This window comes from Polyodon spathula, chromosome 7, assembly GCF_017654505.1.
Source record: "Polyodon spathula isolate WHYD16114869_AA chromosome 7, ASM1765450v1, whole genome shotgun sequence".
In the NCBI taxonomy this organism is placed as follows: Eukaryota; Metazoa; Chordata; class Actinopteri; order Acipenseriformes; family Polyodontidae; genus Polyodon; species Polyodon spathula.
This window is the reverse complement of record NC_054540.1, coordinates 36,564,790-36,586,542: the sequence shown is the minus strand read 5'-3', so window position 1 is coordinate 36,586,542 and position 21,753 is coordinate 36,564,790. Positions and strand designations below refer to the sequence as shown.

At 37.3% G+C, this 21,753-nt stretch overlaps 1 protein-coding gene across 1 annotated transcript in view; it reads left to right on the top strand.

Moving 5' to 3' along the window:
* The window catches only part of LOC121317843 (serine/threonine-protein kinase WNK1-like), a 174,047-nt gene that overhangs the window by 78,664 nt on the left and 73,630 nt on the right, over nt 1–21,753 (top strand). The window contains exons 4-5 of the mRNA XM_041253944.1: nt 13,456–13,676; nt 15,291–15,448. Of these exons, the coding sequence (XP_041109878.1) occupies nt 13,456–13,676; nt 15,291–15,448 (379 nt within the window). The remainder of the gene's footprint in view (nt 1–13,455; nt 13,677–15,290; nt 15,449–21,753) is intronic.

The window sequence follows — 21,753 nt, the reverse complement described above, 5'->3', positions numbered from 1 at the left end:
AGATCTGTAAAGTAGACCCCAATTAGTGTTTCAGTAGGGTGATACTGAAATGCTACAATCATTACACAGATTTTGTTTAGGAGTGTCAAGCTGGATAAAAGAAAAATTATTTGTAAGCTTACCAAATAAAAGGGGGTGGGGTGGGATAATCAACTGTAGCTCAGGTACTGCCCCAGAAGGAAGACTTTATACACTTAACATAATCTCAAGCAAACGCAAAGTAGGTGGAAATCTGCTCACTCAACTTCTGTTAAAATATAGAAATTCCTCACATTCCTGGTTGACAGTACTTCTGACTCAGTTAGGACATGTGTTTGTGGCAGCACAACATGACCTGGAGATTACAAGAGAAACTTACTTTCTAAACACTTCTGCCCTCTGGTGGTGCAGGAGTAAGCCTCAGCAAACATCAGGCTGCCATGAAACAAGTTATTTTTAGTGAAGTTAATACTGGTACCTGTGATGCTATCCTAAATACCAAATAGCATACTATTAGGAGATATTAAAGAAGTATTCTTGGTCCACTGAATACAACATTTCCAGGGATGTCTAATTACAATTGTAAGTGTTCACTCTAAGCTTTTTAGATACTGAGAAACTTGCCGTTTTGACTGAGAAAGGGTAAATTATCAGTGAGAAACCTTTGGCCATGTATTAACCCTTTCAATATATTTTTGTTGCTTTATACAATTTTGAAACAATATTCCAACAATTTTACAATTTACTTTAAATTTAAACAAGACATTTATTGTGGCTCTGCCTCTGATTTTGAATCATCCTCTGATCCTATGCAGCCCTGTCAGTTGTTGTTATAGACTGCATGATTAACTTGTGGCCCGCATAAAATTGCTTTATACTACTGCATAAAACACTGGTGTCTGCACTGCCTTCAATTGTAACCATCTGCAGGGCTACTAATTGTTCCATTCTTGAATACCAAATTCCGTTTTTCAAAAATGGCCAATTCCATTTGTTTCTTTTTATCAACATATTAATAATGAAGTATGGCATTTGTAATTTTGCTAGTTAAAATAAATAAATGTAATAAATATTACCACAATTCTTCTTTTTGTTTTTTCAATCAGACACTTCAAGTATGTCAATGTTTATAGATGTCACTTGGCTTATTTCTGGCACTAAAATAAAGCAGGAAAACCTAAGAATTATATCACAACAGTTCAGAAAACCAAATGTCCAGCACAGTTGTGAGTGTTATATTTTCAGTCTTCCACTAACATAGTAGTTCAGTCTACAAATAAAGGTGTTTTGAAAAGACCTGTTTAGCTTATTGCTGGCATTTATAATAACAAGAAAACAATATGAAAGTTTAGTAACAGTCCAGCAATATCATGTGGGAGTAATTCTATATACAGTACTCCAAGTTAAGTTTAGCATTTTACTGGCATTATAATAAGCAGGCTAAAATATGAAACACAAATAAAGGCGTGTTGACTTACTCGTTGCTGTAAAGCAGGTTCACTGCTATGTATTACCCGATTGTAGTTTAAATAGCGGCCCTTTTAATGTCAACGCATAACACCGTGTAACAAATTTTTTTTTTTTTTTTGGTCCTGGGTAGTAAGTGTTATTTCCTAATTGCTTATGCCTCAAAAGTACAGAAAATGGCTATCATTCCCCACAAACTTTGCTTTTGTGACCAGGACACGTAAATTTCAAAATATCACTATTTCCAATGAGAAAACGGGCGCTTTTGTGTCTCTTCGTTCACATAAAGTAAGAAAAAAACAACATATGAATCCAAATTAACATGTATTTATACTAAAGTAATACAAAAATGACTACAAAAGATTTAGAAGTGAGTAGTTTTTCGAGATTTACGATTATACTGTCAGCCCCCAAATGTAGTCTCCCATCATGTTTTCGTTATACTGTCCTTGGTAGCGGCGTTCAAAGTCCAGTATATCCTGGTGGAAGCGCTCGCCTTGCTCCTCCGAGTACGCTTCCATGTTCTCCTTGAATTTATCAAAATGAGCATCAAGGATATGGACTTTGAGGGACATCCTACAGCCCATTGTGCCATAGTTCTTCACCAGAGTCTCAACCAGCTCCACACAGTTTTCGGCCTTGTGATTGCCCAGGAAGCCCCGAACCACTGCGACAAAGCTGTTCCAAGCCGCTTTCTTTTTACTAGTGAGCTTCTTGGGGAATTCATTGCACTCCAGGGTCTTCTTTATCTGTGGTCCGACGAAGACACCGACTTTGACCTTTGCCTCAGACAGCTTAGGGAAGAAGTCTTGAAGGTACTTGAAGGCTGCCGACTCCTTATCTAGAGCTCTGACAAATTGTTTCATAAGGCCCAACTTGATGTGCAGTGGTAGCATCAGCACCTTCCGGGGGTCCACCAGTGGCTCCCACTTGACGTTGTTCCTCCCACAGAGAACTCGGTCCGCTGTGGCCAGTCCCGCCTGTGGTAGTGCGCCTTGGTGTCCCTGCTGTCCCAAAGGCAAAGATAGCAGGGAAACTTGGTAAAACTGCCTTGGAGACCCATCAGGAATGCCACCATTTTGAAGTCTCCTATGACCTCCCAGCCGTACTCATCATACTTCAAGGCGTCCAGCAAGGTCTTGATGCTGTTGTAATCCTCTTTGAGGTGCACCGAGTGAGCCAGGGGAAGAGACGGGTACTTGTTATCATTATGGAGCAGCACGGCTTTGAGGCTCCTGGATGAGCTGTGAATGAAGAGGCACCACTCATTCTGGTTACAGGCGATTCCGATTGCCTCGAACAGACTGGTCACATTGTGGCAGAAGCAGAGCCCATCTTGACAGGTGAAGAAGCTGGAAAAAGGTTGGTGACGCTTCCTCTGATTTGCGACTTGCACACTTTCATCCAACAAGTTCCACTGCTTGAGCCTAGACGTCAGAAGCTCGGCATTGGACTTGGTGAGACCAAGATCTCTAATCAAGTCGTTGAGGTCTTTTTGGTTGGGGTAGTATGGGTTTCTCTCCTCAGCTCCACCTCTGAAATTGTCATCTGGATCTACAACGTCTTCCTCGCTCTCTGACTTGCTGCTCTCTTCTAAAGACGGCTGCTCTCTCTCCGGAGGAGTGGGTACGGGGAGCTCATGGCAGTGTGGCACCGGGATGATGGATGAAGGAAGGTCCGGATACGTGATAGCAGGTGTATTCTTGCCAGTCCAACGTTTGCAAGGGTCCACCATGCAGAAGTAGCAGTTGCTTGAGTGGTCAGTGGGTTCCCGCCAAATTCTTGGGATAGCGAACTTCATGGCTCTCTTTTCCCCTCTGTACCATCCTACAAAAATACATTTATTTCACCCATGACTAATGTGTTAGAGATTCTCGCAACATTTTTCATATATGATATATTTTTTTTCAATAACACTGAAAATTGTAAAACATTTTAAAATTAAAAACTTTTACAGTTTTCAAAATTAACAAATTTTATAACATAAAATTCCGAGCAACAATTGTCCATCTTACCTTCCAGAGTTTTTTTGCAGTGCTCGCAGGTGAAATGAGGTGCCCAGGGTTTGTCTTGATCCCCGACAGGCATGCTGAAATATGCCTTGTAGGCCTCACACATCTTAGCAGATGCTTCCACGGAGTACTTTTTCGCTCTTGTCTTGAGAAATTTGCCGCAGACATAGCAAAATGCGTCTGTCGGATGCTTGCAGCCTCTTGATGCCATCTCAGAAAAATGCAGATATGTATCCACTTAGGCAGCTGGAACTAAACTGAACTGGTGGGCTTAAGGCCCCTGTAGTTATACTACTATTTATATTACTGAGTGACATTCGAATGAGTTGGCGGTCATCCCGGTCAGTGGAGAGTCGTTTTCGCCCTCTGCCGGTCTGTAGCTTTGTTGTCCCCAATGTGTGCTACTTGACCTTGTTCTTATGAACCACCATCTTTGAATTTTTAAGGATGGAAGCAACCTGACGCTCACTGTATCCCTCTGCCAGTAAAGCCAGAATTGAACCCTCCTTTTCCTCACTCAAAACTTTCCTTTTCAACTCTTTGGGCATGGTCAGTAGTTATTTTTTTATTCCAATTACTTTTGAGGTACTACTAGCACTGTTTTGCCATCCAGCTGGTCCTATTGCAAGAGGATAGCCACAGGAGTGGTTTTTATACTTCTCCTTGTTAAATAAGATTTGGTTCAGGTGATCCCCTAATCAGTACCTCATTCAGTAGAATGAGGTGTGCCTGTGTTGGAATTCAACAGGCACTGGAATGGAATGGCTGCCATACATGTAGAGATGCTGATTTAAGAAAAATTTGCAGTGGTCTCAATTTTTTCCAGAGCTGTGTGTGTGTATATGTATATATGCCCGTGCCCAAATTTGAGGATCCCTGCTTTACACAGTAAAGTGATCCATTTCCTTTGATTGTATAGCTAGAAAAATAGTTTTGAGCTCATTTCTAAATCGTCAGAAAATATATTTCAATTAAGAAACGTCCGTGGTTTAAAATTGCTAATTATAGCTTCATGAAAGGCAGGTAGCGTGGAAGAATAATGAAAAACGTAATTAATTTAGCTTGCTTACTTTGGGAAAGCTCCGCCTTGCGAGCAGTACATTTTACTAGGTTTGTTAGCATAGAAGAATGCAGTGCTTTGCCATTGTTGCCATCTTATTTGCTTTTTATTCTCTATGTGTTTACAACTGGCATTATTATCTTTAATTGTATTGACTCAAATTACAGCATGGTCAGTAATAGGCATATTAACACAGTCAATATTGTTTTGCTTTTCACTGTGATGGAGAGAAACCCGTTCTCCATCACTAATCCTGAGCCCTGACATTTTAAATACGCGCTGGACTTTCCTGTTCAAATGAAAACTGTTGATGAGTATATAATTACATATCTTGCCAGTGTTTTTAAACCAAAAAGCAAAACAACTAATAATGAGGAATAACTTACCTAGGTGTGAGGGGTGTGTGTACTCTCGGCCAGACTGAGGGGTGGTAGCCTGTAAAAGAAAAGAGGAAGCTAATCACAGATATAATATTTTACAGAATATGTGTACATAGGTGCACATATTTTGTGATATAACCCCTTAGTCTGCTGTAGCGACAGTTGAGCTAGTTCTAAAATTGATGTTTTTCCTGATAGCCATGGATATTGTGAGACCCTTAGGATTCGAGCAGGTAAGCGATATATACTAGTCATGTGTGATTACACTATGGTAGGAGTATCTCAAAATTTTAACTGATCAGAGTACTAACTTTTTATCCAAAATGTTGAGGCAGATCTGTCAGTTACTAGGGTTGAGGGGGATAAAGACCACACCTTACCATCCTCAGACAGATGGCCTGGTTGACTGTGGGGGGGGGGGGACAACCAACAGGAAAACTTGGTTGCCTTTGTCCTTTGAATGCAAGACAAACTGGAGGAGATGTCCGCACTGGCTCATTAGAACTTGGGAAAGGCCATACAGGCACAAAAGTATGACCGAGCTGCCCGATCTCTGACTTTTCAGAGATGACAAAAAGTATTGTTGTTGTTGCAAACATCAGAAAATAAACTGCTGGCAAAGTGGCAGTGACCTTAGTGTCATCAGGAAAATGGGACCCCTCACCTATGAGATCCCCATGCCTGATCGGAGGAAGCCTAAGCAGGTATTCCATGTTAATCTGCTTAAAGAATGGTTTTGACGGAAAGAGAGCACCGGTCAGCAGTTATATGTGTGAGCTATAGAGGAGGATGAGGAGACCCTACAGCAACACTTCCCCTGCGACAATACCACTGGAAGTCAAGACTTGTCATCTTCCTAGCCAACATCATCTGTCCTTTTGTGAAATATGGAAAGGATTAGATACTTCAGGGTGCTTTGACACCTCTGTAGACAACCTCTGTAGTTTCATTCATGATTTTTCCTGGCAAGCACGATACAGGCCGCAAAAATGCCTTGCGTGGCACGCTGCGCCGCACCTGTAAGACAGTTGAGCTAGTTCTAAAATAAAAACTCAAAGTAAACTAGAACGTGGTTACTTTTTCTCTAGCAGTCTGCAGACAATCTTCTGTTTTGCATCTTTTCTTTGTAGAAGCACCAGAGGGAGGGGTTAAATTTCTCAAAGTTATAAAAATAGGTTTCTCAAAGTTATAAATACCTACAGGTAGTGCCTCCCTAAACTGAAAATTAATTCCTATGCATGCCACTGTAACAATCAATGTATCAATTTTCAGCTGAGATTGGGGAGGATCAGGAATGTCTCTTGTGGTTTTTTGACTGTTCTAAACCCAGTCTTGAAGTGTTCAGTGTTGGCAGCTGGACTGTGTTTCTTTACTTTTCAACCAGTAATAATCACCTTTTGGTTCCAACTGGTTGTTCTGCCAAGGGTGTGTGACAACTGCTTCACAATGGCTTCTGGGCCTACTTAAAGTTCAGCTGTGCTTCAAAAATGTGCAGCCACAAAGCAACTGCATTAATTGATAGCCAAACATTCCAGAACATTGTCAGTTCTGGAGAGGTAACAAAACTGCACACAGCCTGTAAAACTGGCTGAAGACAATAAATGTCGTAACATAGTTAAGATTTTACAAGTAACATTGGACATTTCTTATATAGGTCATTCTAATTGGATGCTAATTTTTGTTATTTGTTCAAGGTAAGACTAGTCTTGTACATAAAGAGGTAGTGTTGGAAGTAGAGGTGCCAAAGTTTGATTTGAAACCTATTCTAAAACTTCACTAGGGACTTAATAGTATACCAACCAATGTTCTCAAACAGCTGTTACAACTAACATTACTTCTAAAGTTCCTCGCTGCTTACTTTTTAATGGCTTAATAGGTTCATATTTTTTATTTTATTTAATTAGCATAGTTGGCAATTTTATGCTTGTAAGTCCTGCATGTTGTGCCTGTGAATACATAATCTTTTAAATGGCAATACTGATGTATTGGTTGGTGTCTGTTTTTGTGCAATTTGATAAATCTTTTTATTTCACATTTAGAAAAAGAAAAATCTTTATTTTCATTTTTATTCTAAGGGTGTGCAATTTGTATCGCCCGACACCCAAGACAACAAGATTTGTGTGAGGGACAAGAAGCTTTTCCATTTTATACTTTGCCTGTTGGGCAAGTAGTTTTTATTTATTTATTATTCCTATGTTCATTCTGTTGCTAGAAAGACACTCTAGGTATATTTCTAGAGAGCCACGCAAGTTTTCTGAAAACTAAATTGCGGAAGCACCTACACACAAACATTGTAAAAAGTGTTTATGTCCCAACCCTATCACTTCTGATTGGCTAGCTGCGGGTGAAGCCGATCTTCTGTTGGTTACAAAGAAGCACAGAAGTTGCTGCCTGAGAGCTTCTGGCAGGGCAGACCAATCTTTTAAATTTAAGGTATTATTTATGTTTTTTGTTAATTGGTAGCAATCTAGTAAAGTTGCAAAAAACAAACACACACAATATTCGCTAAGGTATCAGTGGATTAGAGAAAATCATGTTGTGTAATTTACTTGTTGGGATGTTTTTAAAAAAAAAAAAAAAAAAAAAAAAAAAAAGTTTACTGTTTAGAAGCATTTTCAAGACTAACTTTACCTGGCAAAAAATGTAATGATTTATTTTTTTCTTTCGATTTAGTGTTGCTAACCTAGTTTGCTATTTACTGTATTTACATTTTTCGATTTAAACACTATATAAAAACAAAAAAACTTTTTAAAAATTATATTTGAACAGATGCAATTTAGTTATTTATTGCACATGCACAATCCATCGATTTGTAAAACTATTAAAACATGAAGATAGACAAATATGTTTACAATCATAGAAATGCCTTGCTTAAATATGAGATTGTGTACAATATTTTATTTAAAAATAGACTGTAAATCTCATGGCATTGTGTTTATATATTAATGTATATATTTATTTTTCAGTGAGAGTAGCGCAGAGGAAGAATGTTATCCTCCCAAAAAAAAGCCATCAGGAAATTGGGATCAGTTAGCCACCATGGGACAAGATGTTAAATGAGGAAAAATAACTGTAAAATGTTGTACACGGTTTAAAAAAAAAAAAAAAAAAAAAAAAAAAAGTAGATCATAGAAATAAACATAAGAAAAAAAATTTGGTCTTTGCACAAAATGAGAGAATTGCCAGGTTTCTTTTTAAAAATCTGGGGTTACAAAACTGAAAGAATGTGTAGAAAAAGCAACAGTAATAGTTGGCAATGGTTTCATGTCTGTGATGCAACAACTAAAACACCTGTGCATCAGGAGTTGGATTCAACTTATAGAGAAAGAGTGGAAAAAAGCAGGCAAAAGCTATCTGTATATTTGAATAACTCCAAGTATTGATTATTATAGTTGAACTCTTAGTATGCTACTTAAATATACTAGCAAATGTGTTCAAAACTGCACTGAAAGGAACAATTCCGTAAAGCATGCTATTGCTGAGGCGAGGTGGGGTCAAAGGGGAACCTTTTATGTATCTTGAAGAATTTAGTGAACCAGTCAAGCTACAAGACTAGATCTGCCCCTGTTAATCACTAATTGATTGATTGTGTTCACTGTTAAATAAAAACCAAAATCCTACAAGTTATATTCTACTTTTTTGTGTGTGTTTTGTGCGACGGTGGGGGGGGACAAGTGGATTTTTCTAGCATTTTGTTCCTTGGACAAGTTTTTGCCGTCTTATTCTTCCACGATTCCACAACTCTGACAGAAGCGCTCTCCTTTTTCACTTTCTGTGTTACAAATAGAATACAGTGTCTTCTGTTCCCCTTACCATCAAACCTTTGGTGCATATCTCTGTCCCTCAGCACTGACCTTCCCTGAGAAAGTATACAGCAAAGCTAATTCTGGGATTACTCCTCATGATTCATATGGGAGTCTTTTGAACTGCACAGCATGTAGTAATAGGGATTAATGATTAAATGTTTGGGACGGCCCTGCTCCCAGTTGATTTCATTAAGGCTAGTCTACTTACCTGAAATGATGTACCGTATCTGAATTGGCATAAAAGCCAGTGGGAACTATTGTAAAAACCATTGAATAAGTTGATTTTCTTGGTATTTTTGTGGGGCCCTTAAAAGGGGGAAGTGACTAATACACTGGTGCGATGTATGCGCCAGTGTGTCTAATATTGAACTATTGTACCAGTTCCAAAATGGGATTACTACTGCCACGGTTACGTCTCACACAAATAAAACTGTTAACAACTTGGGATTTATTTGTTCAGGATCTACGGCATTCAGGTCATGTTGCTAGGTAGAAACACAAAACCACTCTACTAATTAAAATTTTAAATTTCTTACTGTCAATACTGTTAGTCCATTTGGAATGTTAAACACAAGCTTTCAGACTCTTGACTGACCTCCTCTCAAAAATGTCACTGCTTCACTTAGTGTTCACACAGTAGCTGTCAGAGTCTATGAATTTCCTTATTCCCACCCTCCTGGCCATTGATTTGTCAACATTCAAACTGAGCCCGCCCCTGGGATCCGAAGCTAAGAGCTATTGGTTAGAAAACAGAGTAGTAAACTTCAAGTCTTCCGTTCATTGTAACTGCAATGCTATAATAATGCAGGTGACTTTGAGACTGAATAAAGTAGGACAGTAAGAATAAAAAAAAGTGCTTAAGGTTTGAAATTGCATGGTGTTGAATTTGCAGAAATACATGTTAATCACAGTGCTGAAAAAACAGTACGTGACTGGAGACAAAACAAAGACAAACTGAAAATGTGGAAAGAAAAACAAGCTAATGGGAGGAAAGTGTTTATGGCCCGATGTAGAAAACATTTTGTTTGAATAACTAATATATACTGTAACTTGCTCTACATGTCAATGCAACACAGTGGTGCACTTGTAAAGTATGTGTATGGTTATGGTTCAGATTGAGAAAGCAAAATGAATATATTTGTACAGTTGGAAATTTAATGCAATTGTACTGCACTGTATGCAACACAAAATGTTTTGTTTACTGGTTATTAAATGATGCACTGTTTAGTTTATTGTTTTTTAATTGATGAGGCAGCACTGTTTAATACTTTTTCTTTTAAATTTGAATTAATACAACAATTTTTTAAAAGCCAATGTAGCAGGAACTATTGTTGAAGTATGGTTTTGGAAAGAAATGTTCAGTAAAGCAAAGAAGATATGTTCTTGAACTTGTTTGGGTACTAGATAAGCTAAAATAAAATACAGGTAGTTTAATACAGATGGTGATGTGCTATGTATAATATAACTTGATTTTATGCTCTTAATTAAAACTTAAAAAATTTGAAAAATGAATAGTTTCTAGCAGTTTTAACTAAAAACGAAAAACAACACTGTAAAATTATTAATGGAATAAAATGTTTTCAAACAACGGTTATTCCAAAACTAAACCTGTGTATCGGTGTTGAGCATATAGGAAAAAAAATAATTGTAAAAAAATAAAAAGCATATTAAACACAAATTTAAGGTGTTTTCCTTAAAACAAACAGCTGAGGTTTCAAAAGGGGGGAGCGACTTTTACGCCAGTGTAACATAAAATGATTTTTACAGTAACTGTCTCCATTTACTGTAGCCATATAGTTAATAAACATTCGTGTTTATTGCAGAACATACACAGTACTGTGCAAAAGTTTTAGGCAGAAGAAGAATGCTTTCAAAAATAGACATGTTAATAGTTTATATTTATCAATTAACTAAATGCAAAGTGAGTGAACAGAAGAAAAATCTAAATCAAATCCATATTTGGTGTGACCACCCTTTGCGTTCAAAACAGCATCAGTTCTTCTAGGTACACTTGCACAAAGTCAGGGATTTTGTAGGCATATAGTCAGGTGTGTGATTAAACAATTATACCAAACAGGTGCTAATGATCATCAGTTAAATATGTAGGTTGAAACACAATCATTAACTGAAACAGAAACAGCTGTGTAGGAGGAATAAAACTGGGTGAGGAACAGGCAAACTCAGCTAACAAGGAGAGGTTGCTGAAGACAGTTTACTGTCAAAAGTCATACACCATGGCAAGACTGAGCACAGCAACAAGACACAAGGTAGTTATACTGCATTAGCAAGGTCTCTCCCAGGCAGAAATTTCAAGGCAGACAGGGGTTTCCAGATGTGCTGTCTAAGCTCTTTTGAAGAAGCACAAAGAAACGGGCAACGCTGAGGACCGTAGACGCAGTGGTCGGCCAAGGAAACTTACTGCAGCAGATGAAAGACACATCATGCTTACTTCCCTTTGCAATTGGAAGGTGTCCAGCAATGCCGTCAGCTCAGAATTGGCAGAAAACAGTGGGACCCTGGTACACCCATCTACTGTCCGGAGAGGTCTAGTCAGAAGTGGCCTTCATGGAAGACTTGCGGCCAAAAAGCCATACCTCCGACGTGGAAACAAGGCCAAGCGACTCAACTATGTACGAAAACACAGGAACTGGGGTGCAGAAAAATGGCAGCAGGTGCTCTGGACTGATGAGTCAAAATTTGAAATATTTGGCGGTAGCAGAAGGCAGTTTGTTCGCCGAAGGGCTGGAGAGCGGTACACGAATGAGTGTCTGCAGGCAACAGTGAAGCATGCTGGAGGTTCCTTGCAAGTTTGGGGCTGCATTTCTGCAAATGGAGTTGGGGATTTGGTCAGAATTAATGGTCTCCTCAATGCTGAGAAGTACAGACAGATACTTACCCATCATGCAGTACCATCAGGGAGGCATCTGATTTGCCCCAAATTTATTCTGCAGCATGACAACGACCCCAAACATACAGCGAAAGTCATTAAGGACTATCTTCAGCGAAAAGTCCTGGAAGTGATGGTATGGCCCCCACAGAGCCCTGATCTCAACATCATCGAGTCTGTCTGGGATTACATGAAGAGAGAGAAGCAACTGAAGCTGCCTAAATCCACAGAAGAACAGTGGTTAGTTCTTCTAGATGTTTGGGCCAACCTACCTGCCGAGTTCCTTCAAAAACTGTGTGCAAGTGTACCTAGAAGAATTGATGCTGTTTTGCAGGCAAAGGGTGGTCACACCAAATATGAATTTGAGGTAGATTTTTCTTCTGTTCACTCACTTTGCATTTTGTTAATTGATAAATATAAACTATTAACATGTCTATTTTTGAAAGCATTCTTACTTTACAGCATTTTTTCACACCTGCCTAAAACTTTTGCACAGTACTGTAGACCATGAAAGGTAGACCGCTATCTGCAAGGCAGTCTAAAATTAGTCCTAATTGGGGAAACAATATGTGTTACAGATTACGCTCAATCAGGAGTATTTTTAGTATTATTTGTTACATTTAATTCACATCACCTGTGATCAAAGAGACAGCTGTAGAGCTCTGGGGTTGCAGTGGCTTTATCGCTCTTGCTTATGTAGGCACTGTCAGAGCTTGACAAAATCAGGTCACAGGTTTTGTGTGGGAATAGGAGCTTATCAGTTGTGCGTCTTTGCTGCATTTCCCCAGTTTCCACTACCTTGCTGCCTTGCCAGGATACAGTCTCAGATGCAAGAGGAGACAGAGATAAGAGCTGGGAGATGACCAGTAATGAACAGCTCCTGGCTTTGAGAACATTGTCTCTACTTACTGTTGAAAAGGGCGGTTGTAATGATAGACACAAGATACAGGAAATAGTGCTACAGTTTATTGTAATCGGTAGGGGAGGTTTGGACATACCTGGTTCTTAAAAGTTGCAAGTGGCTTCCTATACAAACAGACCTTTTAATTGCATTGTTTAAATATCTGTACAAACTTTTACAGATTCATTCTTACACTCAATCTGATCTGCAAGTTTGCCTTCCGTTATATCCCGGGGATGCTTTGTTTTTGTTCCCTCGTTGAGGGGCCGATGAAAGGTGACCAGTGATACATAATCATTAAGACTCTTTAAGAAAGGGCAGTCCCCTATAAAGGGGCATTATTACCATTACAGGGATGTAAGTAGTCCTGTTGCATAGCAGTTTCACCTATTCCAGATTAACTACAAGCTTAAATAGCATATAGGTAACAAGTGCAGATGTATCTCATTAAACTCATAGTATGGATTAAACTGCTATGCAGAGGAAGTCTTAGTTCAATATAAAAACTCCCTCTAACAATCACAGCTAAATTAAAAAAAAAAATCAAAATTTTTACCTGACCTAAAGCATTGAATTGTAAAATACTGATACTAATCTGCATGCATGTATTGCAATATAAATTACTTACTGCAGTTTATTTCAGTAACTAAACAGTTCATTAAAAACTAAACTAAAAACTAAAAACGTAAGGACGGTCCCCTATAAAGGGGCATTATTACCATTACAGGGATATAAATAGTCCAGTTGCATAGCAGTTTCACCTATTCCAGATTAACTACAAGCTTAAATAGCATATAGGCAACAAGTGCACATGTATCTCATTAAACTCATAGTATGGATTAAACTGCTATGCAAAGGGAGCCTTATTTCCATCCCTGCATTGTGAATCAAAGGGCAGTGGCTTGTATTCCATTCGTTTTGTGGTGGACCCCGTTCATTTAACATCAACGTTCTAATCTACAGGTACCTGAAGCGGTTCAAGGTGATGAAGATCAAAGTGCTGCGCAGCTGGTGCAGGCAAATCCTCAAGGGCCTTCACTTCCTTCACACGAGGACCCCTCCCATCATTCACCGGGACCTCAAGTGCGACAACATCTTCATCACCGGCCCAACTGGCTCAGTCAAGATCGGAGACCTGGGTCTTGCCACGCTCAAACGAGCCTCCTTCGCCAAGAGCGTTATAGGTACGTTCCTCCGAGTCGTGAACAGGCTAGATGTACAGTATATCTTGTAGAGGGGAAATGCAATTAATTCATTATGTGGGGAGGGGGTGGTGAAAATGGGTATTCCTCAACACATGTAAGACTTCATCTTAAACAGGCCACTTTTTTTATGTTTTGCAAACTGTCAAATGACTAGCACGCTTACTGTTTCATCTTGTGCATTCAGAAGTGTGGTACATTTTTTAAATAAATTAACATGACACCTGACATTTCACTGCTTTAAAATCAATGTGCCTTAATACATTTTCAGAGCTAATAATTGTTTGAATGTTCAATATGTTGTCAAACCTAAATCGTGGCACTGTGTGTGTGTGTGTGCTCTTAAACAGGAAATGAAGCATTCTCTCTTTCAAAATACAGACATTATACACGCAATATGTTATTTCCCGTATAAAAACTCCCTCTAACAATCACAGCTAAATAAAAAAAAAAAAAAAAAATCAAAATTTGACCTGACCTAAAGCATTGAATTGTAAAATACTGATACTAATCTGCATGCATGTATTGCAATGTAAATTACTTACTGCAGTTTAATTCAGTAATTAAACAGTTCATTAAAAACTGTGGCCTGTTTGTTATGAAATGGCGATACGGTTAACAGATTTGTGGTGCTCCTTTTTGAGAGGTTTCTGATCATGATTGATATTTTTGTATCTGGTCACCTTGCACAACCTGCTGCTTTTCTTTTAATCAACCTATTTTGTTTTTTGTTCTTTTTGTTTTGCATTCCTTAGTATGTTTTGATTGTAGGGTGTTACCTCAGCTCTGTCGCTGTATCTGCAGTAAAGGATTAAATTATGTACTGCAGTTCAGACAGTAAGTATGAGAGCAAAGGGCTCTGGTAAGTGGCCTGAGCACTATGGAATATAAATTACAATTTCATTTTATGTAGACATTTCTGTTTTTCTGTGCAAGGCCTTTTTTTATTCAGTGGCTTTGAAGGTGTACTGAGCATTGCTCGTTGAAGACTAGCTATGGGTTTACCTAATCTAATCTTTTTCCCCATTTCCTGATAGGTCAGGTACGGTAAGTAGAAAAAAAAAAGAAATGTGCGTATTTTTATTTTAGGTTTTGTCATAGCCATAGCTAGTCTTTTTTAAGCTTTTGTTCTCACTTAAAATTAATCACAGGGGACATTAAAGGAGCCAGTTCTAAAAACTAACATATTTTTTTTTATTATTATTTATTTATTAGATTGGCTAACATCCGTTCTTGACTAAAAACATTTCCCTCACAGTCACTGTTATAATTTTGGATTTGTGTGATCTCTCTTTTTTCTTGTATTACTATTTACATTTTTCTTCTCTAAAATAACGTATGGGCCCTGACAGTTTTTGTTTGGTACACCAGCTCCAAAAGGCCTTGCAGAGGAAACGTGTGCCTCATTCACAGCAGACTAACTGAGCAGAGCTTCTCCCTCCTTTTTTTTTTTTTTTTGCCTCTACTCCTTCTCTCTCTTCCTCACAGGTGTTCTTCATCTCGTCTTCCTCCTCCTCCGGTGTGTAGCAGCAGCCGAGCAGCCCGGCTCTCTGCTCTCTGAGACACTCAGAGTCTGAATCGTTCTTTTAATTTAAGGTACCCCTGAGTTCATGGCCCCTGAGATGTATGAGGAGAAATATGACGAGTCAGTGGATGTGTACGCTTTCGGAATGTGTATGTTGGAGATGGCAACTTCTGAGTACCCATACTCCGAGTGTCAGAATGCTGCGCAGATCTACCGCAGAGTCACCAGTGTGAGTGTGTTTTGCTCCTGTGTCTCTTAAAGAAATAAATAAAAAAATAATAAGAATAATTAAGAAATCCACATACAGTGCTCCCCATTTATAATGCTGTGGTCTGCAGCCATAGTGAAGAGACCATGCCATTTCTGTTTGATAACACTATGTAACACAATTTTTGTTCCTGGGTAGTAAGTGTTATTTCCTAATTGCTTATGCCTCAAAAGTATAGAAAATGGCTATTATTCCCCACAAACTTTGCTTTTGTGACCAGGACAGGTAAATTTCAAAATATCACTATTTCCAATGAGAAAACGGGTGAATTTGTGTGTCTTCGTTCACATAGTCAGAAAAAAACAACATATGAATCCAAATTAACATGTATTTATACTAAAGTAATACAAAAATGACTACAAAAGATTTAGAAGTGAGTAGTTTTTCGAGATTTACAATTATACTGTAAATTTTGGATTCATATGTTGTTTTTTTCTGACTTTATGTGAACGAAAAGACACAAATTCGCCCGTTTTCTCATTGGAAATAGTGATATTTTGAAATGTACCTGTCCTGGTCACAAAAGCAAAGTTTGTGGGGAATAATAGCCATTTTCTATACTTTTGAGGCATAAGCAATTAGGAAATAACACTTACTACCCAGGAACAAAAAAAATAAAAATAATTGTTACACGGTGTAATAGTAGTGCTAGTGTGGTGCAAAATGACTAGTGCTGTACAATCAGATTATTTGATTGTTCGGATTGAGCACTCCACAGAAATCACTTGTTTTACTTGGAATGGTAAATTCGCCTGATCAACACCAGTGATCCTCACCTGATTGTCAGTACCTGATTTCTGTGGAGAGTTCAATCTGAATAATTGGTTTGTGCAGCACTAGTCATGAATCTACCGCCTTATAAACTATTCCACAGTATAAAGGGGCGCCTTATAAGGGGTGTGTGCACACTGGCTTCCAGATATCGGGTCTCCTTTGTTTTAAGGTTGTTTTATGTCAAAATAAATATAAAGACAACAAGTGTGAAACGTTTTATTTAGGCATGAGCGTATGATTTTCCCACCACTTCATCTGCTGCAAACACACGTTTTGATGCAGTATTCTTTGAAATACAGTGCTCCCTCCATATTACACAATTTGATAATTCACTAATTGGGCCAGATTGACACTTAATTGTACTGCACTAATTCACTGTTATCAGTATTTCATGTTATTTTGGAGCAAGTTGACCAAGCTTCTGAAAGTCCTGCTAGAAGTAGTACACACTTGATTAAGAGCTGCACCTCATCTGACAGAATATATTCCTACACAATACCTAACTAATGTATTCTTATTGCTTATAATCACTTTGTGTATCATAATCTGTTTGTCAAAAGAGCTCTCAAACATGTCTTTGCTGGTACTCCAGATAGTGAACATTACAGTCCGCATGCAACACTGCCTCTAGTGGCTGTAAGAAAAATCATGTTTAACAAGCTGTGGTGTTTCATACATCCACTGGGGGCAGAGCGTTGCAAAGGTTAATGTTAACACTCCAGTGAGAGCCCTTTTGAGGACCCATGGCTTTTAAAAACTCACCAGCACCAAACAAAAGAAAGATATACAACTTGAATGTAAACAAGAAGAGTAGTAATACATTAGTAAAGATTGCCATATTTCAGGGATAGAAATAAGTCTTATTTCTTATCAGTTTCACCCATTCCAGGTTTTATTACGAGCTTGATTAGCCACAGTGTATAGGTAACCAGCTCAAGGGTGCCTTGTTAACCCTTTCATGCATGGTCTCATATGGGGATGGATAAAAAAAACACATCTAGTCTTTATATGGGGACATATGGAAGACACAAATGCATGATGACCTCATATTAAAAACTATATTATTATAATATATTATTTCCCCCAAATAAAGCAATGGAAAAAAAAGGAAAATATATTTGTTTCCAAAATATATTAAATATTTCATGCATAGTAAAACCAGGAAGGGATTTAAAAAAAAAAAAGAAAAAAAAGGAATGGATGAAAATGCAATGGGGGGTCTCCAGGTTTTTATTAATTTAATAATTTCTTACTGCAAATGTCATCCCTGACCTCTATTCTGTAATGTATGTATAATGAGTTGACACAAAGTGAAGTAGACAAACATTTGATCTTGTGTCTTCATTTTGGATCTTTTGTTTTTTGGACATAGATACAGCTTAGCTTATATTTTATGATGGCCTAAATTATACTGCTGTGGCTTGTGAAAAGAATAACCCACACAGAGACATACTGTTCTTCCCTGTGTCTCATAGTGTCGCCCAAAGCTAAACACTGTGGCTGTTTCATTTTGGCATGTTTTAATTTGATGACAGTTTTGGCATATTTTAATATTTCTGGCAGAAAATGAAATGGCTTGTCAGTGAAAGAATGAGCCAGAACAGGCTTAAACCCCACTGCCCAGGGGAACTGGAGAACTGCCCAGGGGAAGTTTGTTCATCTTTTCTGCTAATTCTGTGAAAACTGTAACCCTCCTTCCACATGTGCAGGAGATGCAGTGATGAGGCTCTTTGATCATTCTAGACTCATTTTTGTGCCAACTTGGATTTGATTCTGGTGACGTTTCAACCCTATTGGTTCTTTATGTGCTCGTCCATAAAGGTGCCACAAAATATTACTGCCAGGAAGATATAAAAACTCTTACAAAGATTTACCATAGCAAAAGTGTAGTAAAGCATAGTGAAAGCAATCTAAAGCACAGAGAAACATGGTGAAGCGCAAACACATGACAAGCCATGCTTGTACGGTAAATGCATAGTATAACCATAGAAAATCATGGGAATCTGCAAAATGACCATGGTAAACTTTTATGATGAGAATTGAGACCCTTTATCAGTCAAACAATCCATGAGCTTTTTCAGGCAGTCACTGGACCCTTGCTTGCGATTGTGTAGTGTCTTTTTAACTTTTATTTTTGATGAAGTGCTTTCAGATTTGATCATTTACAAATCTGGTTCATTTGTTGTAAGACTATGTTGACATTATTGTGCAGTAACATGCTGTACTCGGTGTACACTGGACCTTCACTTATTTTGCAATGTGTTGATGCTTAGGTTGGATTGTGAAGAGAGTGATGTTACAACGGTTCATTGCAGATCAGACAAGTGTACAGTTTATAGTTTGTTCAGAAGAATAGTCAGATTTAGTAAGTAGTAAGCTGGAAAAAGAAAGTTAGGTATTTTATATGATCACTCTGTACACCACTTGGGTAACTCACAGCTGGACAAAACAAATCTGTAGCCTGGCAGGATATACTGTAGGGTGATCAAATACCAACCCTTTTGTACATATTACAGTAAAAAAGACTTATTCTATGTAGTGCAGTGAAACACTTGTGCAGCGTAGCATGTTTGAAGTTTATTTCATGTATGCATGGGTTTCCTGTTCATGATTGCTTGATGAAGTCAATTATAAATTTGAGGTACAAAAACAAACGTGGTCATTTTTGCCTCAAGCCATATTTGTTTGAATATTCAGATATTTGTCCCAGCACTAGTTAATAAACCTGGATACATTAATTGTCTGGCTAACCTGAAGGACGAGGTGTCCTTCTTCACAGGCTGAAGCATTCCATCATACCCGTGTGCTCGTTTAACAGTGCAGCAAACTATAGCATGGACTGTCTTTCATCAGCTTCACATACCGCATCATTTTATTAATCTATTTTTTTCTTCATTGAAAAGAATAGGGGAAGTGAACACCCTGTTTTTGTTGTGAAATCAGATTCATATCTCCTGATCAACCTCTGAAAGTTATCACAGGGCCAATCTACACTGTCTGTCATGCAGAGCCAATTACTTGTTGATAGGACCTGTGTTTTTAAAAGCTTGATGACATATATTTAGCTGGTTTTCATTCAAAGACAAAAGTATTGCTTTAACCCTTCCAGTTAATGAAAAGCCAGCTCTTTTTTCTAAAACCAGTTCTAACTACACTTTTTTGATTTTTGTAAGAGCGTTACTCACTCCTAATGTGTATTTCGTGACATTGAAAGTAACAGCTTTTTCCATGCTTAAGTGCAGAAGCACGAGTGCTGGGGATAATTTGTGGATAATTTGCAGTGCTTATACTTAACTTGGCTTCCATAACTATTAAACACTCAATAGTGCTGAATTTAGAAGCACTATTAAACAAGACTTAATAATAAATTCAATGGCAAACATTTTGACTAGAGGTATTTTTATTATCTTTTGGTTTAGATTGAGAAAGCAATACAACACAACAACGTTAATATAGCACCTGTCATAAAACACAACAGTTTATTTGAGCTTGGTACAGTAATTTAATTATTTTATAGTCGTGATTTTTTTGCTTAAACCACATTTTATAATAACAATAATAATGTATCAATGAAGCATATTATTAGATTCCAATACTTTTTGGGATCATCTGTAATTTATGTATTATGTACTACTTTTGTTGCAGAATTGTATAATTAATATACTACAAATTACTGTATTTCTATCCTAGTCAAACTTGGCTTTCATAAATTATAACATGTATTCTAAGTATCCTTCAATTATGTCACTTAGGACTAAGACTGTATTTTTTCAGTTATCAAGGATTTCACAATTTCCATGACATGTACCTATTGCTGTGTAATGTGTAGTTCCCTGTGAAAATTCAATGTGAAAGAATAGTGTAAGTATACATATTTTTTTATCACATAAATAAATATTGCAAATGCTTGCCTTATTGATGATACCTGGAACCCTGTGAAATTATTTTTATTTGTTTTATAATTCACAAATTTCATTTTATTTTGTTTTATTGCAGATACACATTAATAAAACAACTAAAATAGATGTGTATCAATAATAGTATAATATACATCATGTTTTAACTACATATTTATTTTTTATTAAATATTTCCTGCTTTTGTATTACATTTTGACAGACCGTCCGCGCACAGAAAAATAATTTAGGTACCACAATTTCTCATTAGTGGCAGTAATGATACAGTCCCCCACTCTTTTTAATTAACTGCCTATTTACAATAGATACTGCCCTTGCCATCTGTAAAATTACAATAAGATTATATATATACACTGCCCTGCTATTGTGGGGCTGTCATAATAATTGCACATACAGCAATCTGTGCATTAAAAAAAAAAAGATAGGAATTGTAATTTAATTTTGGTGAGGTATGCAAGTATATAACCCTATACAACAAGCTTGTGGTTTCAGTTTTTAAACAGTAAGCAAAGCAGATTAATTCATTCAAATTCAAAACAGCATTTGCTCAAGTGCAAAGTTTGCACCACTTGAAATAAAACAAGAATTACAATACTAATACAAAATATAAGTAAACAAGCCATATTTTCCCCCAAAAAGAATAAACAGCTAATGCTTGATGGTATCTTTCGACTCTAATTCCAGCCGACAGTTGTTTTGTCACTGTTGTTATGCGTGGTTTAGGCATTTTAGAAACAAGCATCTCTTCTCTTCCAGCACAATTTTAATTCCCAAACAACTCGCTCCAAATTATATATCTGCGCAAGTGCTAGTTATAGCTTCCGTTTCTCTTAAGGTTTTTTGTATAAACCTCCCTATTTAAAAATGTAATTCTATGTTTGCTTTATAGTGTTTTTTTCTTTTTCTTTTGTTTTTATTTGCGTTTCGTTTTATTTTTTGCCATTTCATATTTGAGAAGAACACAGGGCTCTAATGATACCTGTTACACTGCATTTAGTAACCTGGCAGCAGGTTTAGGTACCCTCCGGTAAATAATTGAACACACGGCAGAGGTGCAGAATTTCTTTGAAATGTCTTCAATGAAAAAGACATCAGCTGCATCAAAGATGGAAAATTTCACGTGTGCCTCTGTTTTTTTTTTACTTTAATTTTAGGTTTTTATTTTGTTTGATAATTCACTGATGGTGAAACTAGAACATTTATTAGGTGTAAATAAAAAAAATAATAGTTCTACAATTTAACATTTACTGTTGTGAGGTAAGTATTTAAATATTTAGGAGCATTTAATGTATAATAACTCTAGAGAGAAGTGATCAGTTTTGAATGTGATAAGTTTTTTTTCTGCTTTACTATATTTTCTGTTTAATCGTGAAATAGCACGAAATACCTGTTTTTACTGTTAAAATAAGTTATTTTATCTCAATTAAGGTGTTTTTTTTTTATATATTGTTTGAGACTTGCATCATTTTAATTAAGTAAACCAACTCCCACAAATAATTTACAAGCTTTAAAACTATCAGAAAAGTCACTTGTAAAAGTTTATCCTAGTAAAAGCATGGTAAAGCATAAGCAAACTT